The sequence below is a fragment of the Podarcis melisellensis genome, assembly GCF_964234715.1.
Source record: "Podarcis melisellensis genome assembly, chromosome: 3".
NCBI lineage: Eukaryota > Metazoa > Chordata > Lepidosauria > Squamata > Lacertidae > Podarcis > Podarcis melisellensis.
Genome location: NC_138530.1, coordinates 32,001,990 through 32,014,227, shown reverse-complemented (window position 1 = coordinate 32,014,227; position 12,238 = coordinate 32,001,990). Strand labels below are relative to the sequence as shown.

The 12,238-nt window shown below is 43.6% G+C and overlaps 1 protein-coding gene across 1 annotated transcript in view; it reads right to left on the bottom strand.

The window, feature by feature from the left end:
* COQ8A (coenzyme Q8A) overlaps positions 1-12,238 on the bottom strand; it is a 56,712-nt gene that overhangs the window by 31,593 nt on the left and 12,881 nt on the right. Inside the window, exons 2-3 of the mRNA XM_081904033.1 lie at positions 5,305-5,499; positions 1,637-2,053 (exon numbers count right to left, since the gene is read on the bottom strand). Of these exons, the coding sequence (XP_081760159.1) occupies positions 1,637-2,053; positions 5,305-5,481 (594 nt within the window). The 5' untranslated portion in view covers positions 5,482-5,499. The remainder of the gene's footprint in view (positions 1-1,636; positions 2,054-5,304; positions 5,500-12,238) is intronic.

The following is a 12,238-nucleotide window of genomic DNA, read 5'->3' as shown; positions in this document are numbered from 1 at the left end:
AGAGATTCACCTCCAAAGTTAGTGAGTCAAAACAGTCTCAGGTCCACTGACTGTGCTGCGGAGTGTTAAGAGGTTCAGCTCTTTTCCTTTTAAACTCAGAGGAGTTGTGCACTGCAGCACTTGTGACGAGTATACTATAAAGCATCTGCTTTGCATGCAAAGGGGCCTGGATTCAATCTTTTGCATCTCCAGGTAGTTAGGAAGGACACCTGTCTGGATCCCTGAAGACCCACTTGCCCGTCAGTGATGAGCTAGATTGACCAATGATCTGACTCAAAACAGCTTCACGCGTACTGAACGGATTTGTTTGTTTGATTGTTTTCTGATGCTGCTCTGTTTTATTTGTATTTCTGTTTTAATTATGTTTTTAACTAGCTGCCAAAAAAATTTGCAAAGAAACATAGGAAACTCCACTAAACCAGGTCAGACTATTTGGTTCGGGAGATTAGTACAGCACAGTCTAGTCCAGTGCTCCACTTTAAGCTAGGATTTTCTGCTTTAGAAAAATTACTCAACTTCCAGCAGACAGAATCATCTCTTAAGAGGAAATGCAAGGCAGAGGAGGGAGGCAAGCAAACCTGGGTTGCACCTGTTCTGAATTTCAGCTGGAGGAGCACAAGAACACACGACAACAACAAGTACAACTTCTTAACCATCCCAAGCATTTAGCAGAGTATTGAGTGTCCAGTAAAGGGAAGGTGAACACCTGTTAAACATTAAAAAGCAAAGGTCTATTTCTAGGGGTGCATTTTGAACTCTCTAAACAAATGAACAGTTGCTAGCCCGCCTTGCTTAATTGCAAGAGGACATTTACAATACAGCTCTCTTCACTTTGAAAAGCAGAGCTGAACAAAAATGTGATTATCATCTATTTTAACTCCTCTCTCTAGTCTGCCTTTCAGTCGAGCAGACCTGCAAGAGGGCTGACAGTATAAAAGCAACAATAAACCAACTTTTTTAATGGGAAACAATTCATATGTTAAGTTAAAATAAACAGACAAACCAATAAAAACAAAACAAGTTACAACTACAAACCAAAGAAACCAGTTACATCTTTTCTGCCCACTGAAAGGTAACAGAAAGGAAGCAAAGAGAACCTACTGAGGAAAGACATCTCCACACATTCAGCATTCTCTGATTAACCTGGTGTTAATCTTAGGAGTCTGTACATCCCTCCAGTAAATGGAAGCCCATCTGAATGTCATACAAGGCATGTATTATTATTATTCCAAGGAAAATAATAGGTTAAGAAAGCCACAGGCTTTGGCAAGTTATTCAGTTTCCCCACCTGTTAAAATGGGAAGATTAAATTTAAAGAGTGTCCTCTCAGTATTGTTACTGAAATCCGTGGCCTGGTTTCCTGAAGTGACCTGGGAGAAAAGGAACTTGCATTTCTTGGCACATTTCCCATGCGGTTACCAGTTGAGCAGCAGACATGCCTCAAAGATAATTAAAAACAAAGGAAAATAATGCACTGCTCCCACTACTACCCAGACATGTTCATCATGCAAAAGTATGGTAGGGCAGGGTTTTGTTTTGTTTTTTTAAAAAAGGATAACCTGCTTTTTAAAAAATAACAGCACAAAACTCATATTTAAAACTCCTATTTTCCACTGGTGCTACACAGCCTACGTACCATCTGTTTGTACGGTTTCTGTTGTGGATCTGCTTTCGCCTGCCTGGCTTTGTCAATATCTTCAGCCGTGAGTCCGCCCACCGAGGAATGGTCTTGGTGAAAAGCCCGGCTTTGCCCCCAAGCGGGAGCAGAAGGATTCCAAGGGTCCCTAAAGCCTCCAAAGAGCTTTGCATTCACTTTGGCAGAGATGGGGTTCCAACCCACACTAGGGTCTCCGCTCTCACCGACGTTTGGTAAAGGTCCTCTGGCAACGTACGAGGGAGATGGGCCCTCTGCACCACCAGACTTGGGAGGGTGTTCTAGAGGGGGAGGGTAGAAGTCCTTTGCAGCACCTCCCAGCTCCGATTCAGAGAAGCTCTCGTCTTTTCCAAAGTCCTCACCAATATCTTTCAAGTTCTCCTGTTGCTTGCCCAGATCCTGCAAACAGAACATTGAAAGGTGTTTTTCCTCAGCCAAAAAATAAGGTGTAAACTGCTCTCACAGTCACTCACACTGCTCCCTTCTTGAAAAGACAAAACACTTTCCACACACCTACAAATTCTGATATTTCAATGTCTTGTGTTGTGAACAGCCCCAAGATCTATGGGTGGTATAATAATAATAATAATTACTCCTGTTTGTATCAGCAAGCATTTTTAGAGAATTGATCCGAATCAGTGTTGGTCATTCCTGTATTTTATGATTTTATAATTAAGACTTTTACAGTAATGATTTTATAATTATTATAATACAGTGTCTTGATATCTGTAACATTTAGTGGTTTATAAATACACTTACATCTAAAGGAACCAAAATGTATGCAATATGCTGATAATTCACTCCAAGTGATGGAGCCACCGCCACCACCCCTTCTCTACAGCCAACACTTTTGGAATTTGTACTCCACCGACCCCAATTCCTGTCTTCATTTATCCCTCACTTCCCGAATGCTTCCTGAAGCAGGGTTGCTTCATTGCGCAGCATGACAGGACCAGGTGTGCCACTTCCGTCAGTATGCCTCCTTGGAAGCAGAAACCATTTTGCACAAATGTGCTTAATGGTGTACATCAACCTGTGTTTATAATGAGTGGGATCCAGAGAGCTCCTTCTGCGATTCAGTGGAAGCTTCTGCTTGAGGAAAGAGATAGGCAATCATCTCCATTCCCCATGCAGTCCCACCCATCACATCACCTCTTGCACAGTTCCAGGGGGCCTTGGATTTTTTCAGAGCAGCTTTTCGGGGGGAGGCAGTGGGAAGGAGGAATCAGCAACAGTGACTTCCCTCCTGACCTCCTTCCTTCAGCAGAGCATCCATCGAACAGAACTGCACTTTTGAGACGTTGTAGAACTCAGCAGTTTTATCAATGGATTGGGTGGGCCACATAATGCGGGGAAAGAGGCATAATCCCAATTGAAAGAGAGCTATGAAGGGAACAGCCATCCTAGCCATTCCCAATCTAGTGCATCCAAATATTTTGGACTACAGGTCCCACCAGCCCCAACCAGAACAGCTGTATGATGCTGGGGCTGAAGGGAACCATGGTCCAAGCATCTGGAAGGCATTAGGTTGAGGAAGTCTAGCCTAGCTATTCCCCTTCATATCTCTCTTTCAGTCTACATAAGCGAACCCTATCCTGTGACCATGGGCCACTGGTGTAAAAATCTAGTATGTTTCATGCACACAAAAATAATATATTTACATGTATCAGCTGGTTAATGTGCTTGTGACTGGAGACAAGCACTGAGCAGTGTTGATTACGACACCTATTTTAAAAACATTTGCTTTCAAGTTACATGTTCAGTGCTTCCAAAGATTTGTATCATGATTCAGACACCACCTAGACTTTTTTCACAATAGGAGACTCTCTCCAGTTTCCCTTCTTTTTTTCCAAACCTTTGGCAAAGATCTCTCTGAAAATATGAAAGCTGGAAGCCTTTTTTTTTTAAAAAAAAAAGGAAGAGTAATAATAAATTGAAAGGTCTTTAGATTCTACATTGTGAGAACTAGGTGTCCCGGTAACAGATTTTTCCAGAATGCCATTTAACAACACCTCTTGGCCGATTTAACTACACCACCACAGAGGTAACACAATGGAAACAGTTCTCTTCCAACATTAATAAAAAATAGTTTAGAAAAGGCTACAAGTATCAGAGGTTGGCAGGAACAGCACCAAAAACAAAGAGTAATTTACTGGAAAACACTTCACATTTCCACACCCCACCCCCAGTAGGAAACAAAAATAACTACAGGTTTTTTAGGCAGACGTTGCACATTCATGGAAAAGGCAGCTTCCCTCTTCTCTAAGCAATTGCTAAAGAGAAATACCGTATTTTTCGCCCTATAGGACGCACTTTTTCCCCTCCAAAAATGAAGGGGAAATGTGTGTGCGTCCTATGAGGCGAATGGAGGCTTTCGCTGAAGCCTGGAGAGCAAGAGGGGTCGGTGAGCACCGACCCCTCTCGCTCTCCACCAGGCTTCGCGCAGCTCTCCGCAAGGTGCAGGAGCCCAGCGCTGGGCTCCCGCGGCTTGCGGAGAGTTGCCTGTTCTGGGGGCTGGGGAAGCTCGGGCTTCCCCCACCCCAGCCCCGTGCCTGGGGGGGAAATAAAAAATTTTTCCCTTTATTTCCCCCCAAAAAAACTAGGTGCGCCTTATGGGACGGTGCATCCTATAGGACGAAAAATACGGTAATACATAGGCCACCAAGGGCTGAACTACACACGACGATAATTGCGTTTCACGTAATCAATGAGTAAATTTTAGCTAGCTGCTATGGGGAGCACAAGCGGAACCCGCATCAAATGGGGCACCGACAGACATAGCCACTGAGGTTAGGGTTTCTTGTTGCTCAATTTCTTTCTCCTTGTGTCACCTTCTATTCTACTTTAATTCACCTCTCTGATTCTTGCCCTTGCTGATATCAACTTGCCTGAAATCAAAATAATATGAACTTTCAAAAGGGCATGTGATTTATTTAAATATTGTTTTTAGGATTATATGATGCCGAGAAAGCCTGTGGGATGATAAATGTGAGATAAAAATTTTAAGAAACAAACGAAACAAAAGATCCAGCAATAAGATATTTCCATTTCAATTACCCAAATTCACAGCGTGCAAAAGGTTTCGCCAGATCTTTAAACAACAGCACATTCAGTTATGTCAACTTTCTAGAATACAGCGGTACCTCTGGTTACGAATTCAATTCGTTCTGGAAGTCCGTTCTTAAGCTGAAACCGTCCTTATCCTGAGGTGAGCTTTCACTAATGGGGTTTCCTGCTGCACGTGCGCGCCTCCCGCTCACATCCCGGGGCAAAGTTTGCAACCAGGAGCAGCTACCTCCAAGTTAGCGGAGCTCGTAACCTGAAGTGTGTGTAACCAGAAGTGTTCGTACAACTGCAGTGAGACTACAGCAGCCATTGGTCAGTTATTGCTGTACTACAACTCCCAAGACCCCTGTCTGTTGGCCATGCTTTCTGATGTAGCTCAGCAACATCTGGAGAACTACCTTGGATTAGAGGGACACATAAATTGACAACTGCTACAGGCTGCAGTCCTCAATTTACTTCCAGTTAAATGTTTATATGATTGCAACCTCACATGCATTTCACTGACAAGAGACCGGGAAAGATACCCAAAACAGGCTAAATGCTTATTGATGTGGTAGTGTGAGCACACACATACACTCTCTTACCTGCATTTTCCCCATGGCAGCACTGAACTGCTCTTCAGCAGTGGCCTGGAAGCTCCTGACCATGGTTACTGCATCACCACCAAGGACAACTTGCCGAAGCTGTACCGTCTGTGTTTCTAGAACTGCCTTGCTGAGCTTTGCCAGTCCTCGCATCACCATGATGGCATCGCCTGCCATGACTGACCACTTCCAGTGCTGGAAAACAGAACCATAATAATAATAATAATACCTTTGTTGTCATTGTACAACCTGTGTACAATGAAATTAAAAGAGCCTCCCTCCCCACCCCTGAACACTAATAACCAACAGTTATATGCAGTACAGCAAAACCAAAGGACTATCTTGCAAGTAAAGGTAAAGGGACCCTGACCGTTAGGTCCAGTTGCGGAAGACTCCGGGGTTGCGGCGCTCATCTTGCTTTACTGGCTGAGGGAGCCGGCGTACAGCTTCCAGGTCATGTGGCCAGCATGATTAAGCCGCTTCTGGTGAACCAGAGCAGAGCAAGGAAACGCTGTTTAACTTCCCACCGGAGCGGTACCTATTTATCTACTTGCACTTTGTGCTTTCAAACTGCTAGGTTGGCAGGAGCAGGGATCTTCCAAGTACCGTATATTTTGCTCTATAAGACTCACTTTTTCCCTCCTAAAAAGTAAGGGGAAATATGTGTGCGTCTTATGGAGCGAATGCAGGCTGTGCAGCTATCCCAGGAGCCAGAACAGCAAGAGGGATTGTTGCTTTCGCTGTGCAGCGATCCCTCTTGCTGCTCTGGCTTCTGAGATTCAGAATATTTTTTGTCTTGTTTTCCTTCTCCAAAAACTAGGTGCGTCTTATGGTCTGGTGCATCTTATAGAGCGAAAAATACGGTACTTACGAGTGGGTCCTGAACCCTGTCCCCACAGCTTTGACAAGTTCACCAGGGGATTGTCTACTCAACACTTTGTGTTTCACAAAAGCAAGTTACATGGAAATGTAGCCAAACTGCCTTTCCATCATGTTTCCCCACATGGCACAGCAACCCCCCCCCTTTGAAAATGGGACACATCTCCAATGCAATTTATGCCACAACACAAGGGTCTGCACTTCACATGTAAAAGAAGCATTTGGGCTTGAGCAGTTGTCTAGAATTGGAAGAGCCTTCAACACCGCAGCCCAGAGGATTTTAGGTGGGTAGGAAACGGCACAAAAAGAAAAAAGCCATGTGCAGAGACAGCAAATAAAAAAACTTTAGAGGATATCCTTTTGAAATTTCTCTAAACTTGTCTCAAAAACCAGGATTGCTCTTTCATTCAGAGGACTAATATTTAAGAGACATGTTGGTCTCTAATATGAGCAATTAATTAACCATGTTATAATACCAGTTACAGATAGGTAGCCGTGTTGGTCTGCCATAGTCAAAACAAAAAAAATTCCTTCCAGTAGCACCTTAAAGACCAACTAAGTTAGTTCTTGGTATGAGCTTTCGTGTGCATGCACACTTCTTCAGATGCTATAATGTTATAATAAGCATCTACCACCTCGACTAGAAGTTGTACTCAGCAGTCTTTGGGACTATTGAAAAGAAACTTTTGCTCAGTCCCTTTTATCTGCTGCAGTTTTAAGAGACACAAGGGAATTACTACGGACCCACAAAGTGGCATTTGCAAAATGCATAAAGACCTCACTATCCCAATGCAGATCACTGTTCTGCAGTTCTCCCCAGCAAGCCAACAGCTCTAGCTGGCAGAGAATTGTATCTATGGCTAAAGGCCCCCTTTGATGTGAATTCACCAGCTACTGTCCTTATGAAAAGTCAACACTGAGCAATTAGAATTCTGGCTACACCCTAACCTGGAAACTGCCAGAGTTTCAGCCACTCTCCAGGTAACCGTTTTTAAGAGTCTGCACTGCTTGTTGACGTTAGAAGATTGGTTTGTCATAAGCCTTTGTTCTGCCGCACAAATAAGCTGCTACAGTTACATTCTGTGGAAGTGGAAAAAACTACCTTGAAAAAGTTGTGATTTATCAGTCACGTATAGGCAGCATGAAAGGCTTATGGCAGACAATGAACAGCAGAGCAGGAATGCCAGTGCCTGAAAAAATATCAAGGTCAGTTTACAAACAGAGGAGCTGTTTGCTTAGCAAAACTGGCCAGTCAAAAGCCCTCTTCTCAGCTGAAAGAAAGCCTCTTAACAAATACAGATGTTAGATATGTGGAAACATGGCAAATTGAAAACGAAAAGGGTACCTGGGCCATTCCACAAATTAATGAACCCCAACTTATCTGCAAAGAGTAGAAGCCTCAGGATAAGAGAACTGTCCTAGGAAGTTTAGCTGAAGCACTCCAAGGAAATAAACATTAAATCCACAGTGTGGATCCACAAAGCAACCCCCCCAAAAAAAGAATCCTAGGAACTGTAGTTTAACCCTCACAGAACTACAATATCCAGCACCTTTAAACTACAGTTCCCATGATTCTTTTGCAGGGGGAAGTACTTTACATGTATGGTGTGAAGGCAGCCTCTGTGTCAGATTCAAGTGCCCTTACAGAAATGCAACAAAAATCTGTAGTGCTTAAACTCAGATCAACTGCGCCTACCCAGTGGCAGAACAGGCATCTACTTCCCCAATGCCCACAGCGCCCTCAAACATACCCCCCAAATCTGTTCTGCATAAACTAGGAGACCCTCTGGAGTAGGAGGGAGGGCTTTAAGAAGGGGACACTCCCTTGGTGCAACTGGAAATCCACTTGTGCGCAATATTAGATCACCCACAGATCTTTCTTCAGTCTACAAGCATCACCAGTTTGGCCATGTTCACAAATTATTCCAAAAGTTTGCCAGAACACGCGCCAAATGAACTTCAGAATGGAGATGGCATTTCATGAAGGCTGGCTTCCCCTAGACAGAGGAGTTCCTGTATACCACATACATGACTTGTGGTAATCCAAATGCCCTTATTCTCCCAGCAGCTCTCCCCCCCCCCCCGCTTCTTCTCCTTTTTAAGGTTTATGAAGTACAGCTCGCACCCAAATGGACATCAAGGAGAGGTCCCTCATACAGTTATTTACTGTGTTTTCAAATCCTTCCCATGATTCCTTGCAAGCAGTCACTGTCAATATACAGGAAACAGCCACCATAGAGTTGCTGCCTAGAAAGGAAGGAGTACCCTTCTCTACAATGGAAATAAGCACCTTAAGAAGAAGTGAGGGGGACCTGTTCCAGGAACACCCTGACAAACAAATTCAGCAAAAGGAACATAAACTCTTCTTCTTTTTAAGCAAGCATTTAAGCCCGAGTCCTGCTTCTTTCACCTGAAATTATTGTTCCATGGTTGCACGATTCTGTCATGTTCAGGGGCTTTGAGTATTCTGGGCAAACTACTCACTGGCAAAGAAAGTAGGTCTTGGGAAGAGAATTCAGGATTCTGAAGAATCTCAGCTCTTCGGTTTTTTTAAAAAATGTAGCCCTTATGCAAAAATTTAAAGCACAGCAGTGTAAAGAAGAATATCTTAGTAAATAAACAGAACCTAACACAACTTAGTGCCACAATTGGCCTTTCATCAGGGAACTTTGGATACAAAGAAGGCTCTGTCTGCAACACAGAGCAAAGAGGAATTAAGGGAAAATTATTTGCTTCCATTTAGGTTTTGAATTAACTTGGGTCCAGCTATCCTTAAGATGCGCAAGCAATATTTGGGGCTCTCTCTCTTTCTCAAGCCAGAGACGATACCCCCAGATTTCTATGCACCCTGCATAGCTCTTTGGCCCTTCCCACAAGCAATCACGATCATAGAATCATAAAACAGTAGAGATGGAAGGTACACCGAGGGTCATCTAGTCCAACCCTCTGCTAGGCAGGAATCTCAGCTAAAGCATCCATGCATCCATGCACCTCTTGCTTAAGGTATAAAAATCCAGCATTTCTGAAGGACAAATACACCCAACCTTGGTTTGGGAAGAGGCTACAGGTTCAAGGGCATATGCATTGACTGCAGGAGGTCCCAGGGTCAGTCTTCAACAACCTCTGTTCAAGAGCCGAAGTAAAGTATGAGCATGAATTAACAAGTGCACATGACATTTTCACAAGTATTTGGAAGAGAGCATAAAGACTAAATGATATACTGTGACCAGCTACAAACACCCTAATCAGAATAACTGCTTAAAATAGACATGTTTGAACTCATAAGTCTTCTTTTGTGGCATTTCTTAACATTCAGAGTGGCTGCATTAAAATGGATCAAATCACTTAAAATAGCACTCAACATGTGGGTGGTGTTCTAATTACTGGATTGATATTGCTCTAATTCATTAACACATTTTATGTATATGTATGTGTTAGTAAAAAATTACCATTATTCCCCTGCCTTTTCATTTGTTTCCCAGTGCTAGTGGTCCAAAGAGCATTTCTCTGTTTTGCTCTTCAGTAGAAGGACTAGGTGTCACGAAGAGTCGGACACGACTAAACGACTAAACAACAACAAGAACTAGGAAAGGCCTTCTACTGATTTTATTCATTGCACTGCCTTTCCTCAAAGGAGCTTGAAGCAGCTTGCACAGTTCCCTTTCCCCATTTCACTCTCCACAACAACCCTGTGAGGTTAGTTAGGCTGAGAGACAGTGACAGGCTCAAGGTTGCCCAAAACCCAGTGACCTCCTATAGCTGGGCAGAGAGTTGAACTAGTCTCTCCTAGTACAACACTCTAACCACTAAGCCACTCACAAGGCGAGGGAGAGCCACTTTAAGTCAGAGCAACCAGCACTGGAAGAGATGGGCCAGTGATCGGACTCTGTATAAAGAGCCTCACTGGCATACACTGCCAGCAACACTCCACTGAGCATAACAATATCAGGAGGAAGAAAACAAGCAAGGCATTGAAACAACAGAAGAAAAAACAGCCACACTGAAAGAATAGATCTTTCAGAACAACCCGTTTTCCAAAATAAAGTTAACGGACAAGCTGCAAAGGAAACAAGTAGCAAACTTCTATTGCTCAACATGTACTCAGCTCTCCACCAGCTAAATATATCGATGAGGAAATAGGGCCAGTTCCCTTTTGTTAGTTTTAAATGTGAAGCAGATAAATAACTGGACCGAGCTCAGGGCTGGCAGAATTCCACATGCTTCCTTGGAATGAAAATGTCATAGAAACGAGGCTCTATCTTACGTTCACAGGGAGGCCCAATTCTGTTACCTTGAAAAGTTAAAGAAGGATGCACAAAACATTTGGAATTGATGAATACCATTCCTAAACCAAAAGAGGAAGATTCAGTGGGCAGCACAGGACTTTAATGGCCTGCTTCAGACATCATGTTGATAGTAAACTATGGTTTAATGTGAAAGATGCTCAAAAGTTCACAATTTGTTCCAGCCCCTGCTAACCCATTTGCCACGCCCGGGAAGGAAACAAATCAAAAACTCACACACATCGATCAGATGAGCGGTGGAGGAACTTAGTAGGAACTCGGCACAGTGCACACCAGTTTGTAATCCATTGACAATAAAACCAACAACAACACCTATGCTTTAACACTGCATTTCCCAACTTGGTGTTCTCCAGATGTTTTGGACTAGCATCTGGAAAGCACTAGGTTTGCAATGGCTGACTTAGTCCGATGTCTAAACCAGGCAAATGTGTGAAAAGGGCTCTTTTGATGCTAACCTAAGCCTTTTACAACTCTCACACACATTTTAAACTCTTCCCTGAGCTATGAGAACCAGTGAGATGTAGTGGTTTAGAGTGCAGAGCTAGGACTGAGCAACATTATAGGAGGAGTGTTTTCTAGGACTAAGGTGAAACTGTGAAGCTCCCTTGTTATTTTTGCTATTGGGTGCTGAATGCTGTCTTAGTAATCTTGTTATTATTTCATTGAATCGTAGAACGGAAGAGTTGGAAGGGACCAAGAGGGTCATCTAGTCCAAACACCCTGCAATGCAGGAATCTTTTGCCCAATGTGGGGCTCGAACACACAACCCTGAGATTAAGTTTCTCATACTGTACTGACATGCTGTAGTGGTATGTGTTATTTTGGTATGTTATTATATTCGCTATTGTTTTGCTATGCTATTATGAAATTGATTTTGTTGTGTTTGAAACGCATCCCTGTTTCTTTGTTGTAAGCTGCTTTGAGCAGGATTTGGCATACAAATAAAATGAATGAATGAATGAATGACTGGGAAAATCCAGGTCCAAATATCCACTGAGCCTTGGGACTCACAACAAAATGCTGTAGTGTAGAGTGCTCCTGTTCCAGGGTTCTCTTCAAGAGTAGCTCATTCCTTTCCTTCTCCAACCCCTGGTTTTCTCTTTTGCCCATCACAAATAGCATCCTGTGGCCACAGCAGATGCTCAGGGAGCTGTTTGGGGATCCCCACTCTTGAGGTTGTTTATCCAAAAACGTTTTTTGTCCTTCTGCAAACCTTGAATTTCCACCACCATGGATAGCTCAGTTGGTTAGAGCATGGTGCTAATAACAGCAGGGTTGCAGGCTAGATCTCTGTATGGAGCAGCTGCATATTCCTGCATTGCAGGCAGTTGACCTAGATCATGGGTAGGCAAACTAAGGCCCGGGGGCCAGATCCGGCCCAACCACTTCTAAATCCAGCCTCCGGACAGTCCAGGAATCAGCATGTTTTGTGGGGCATGGGAGTTCGTTCATTTCCCCCAAAAAAATATAGTCCAGCCCCCCACAAGGTCTGAGGGACAGTGGACTGGGCCCGTGGTGAAAAAGTTTGCTGACCCCTGAACTAGATGATCTGCAAGGTCCCTTCCAACTTTACAGTTCTATGATTCTATGCCAGTTTCTCCCTCTTATACGCAACAGACCGAGCACCATAGCAACCAGTAGCACGTGGTTATTATGAACCAGCACAATCTCTTAGACACCCTTGGCTTGCAACAGGGCTAAGGCTACAGAAGCGCTGCACAGCAGACATGCAGTTCCCTAAGCAAACCATC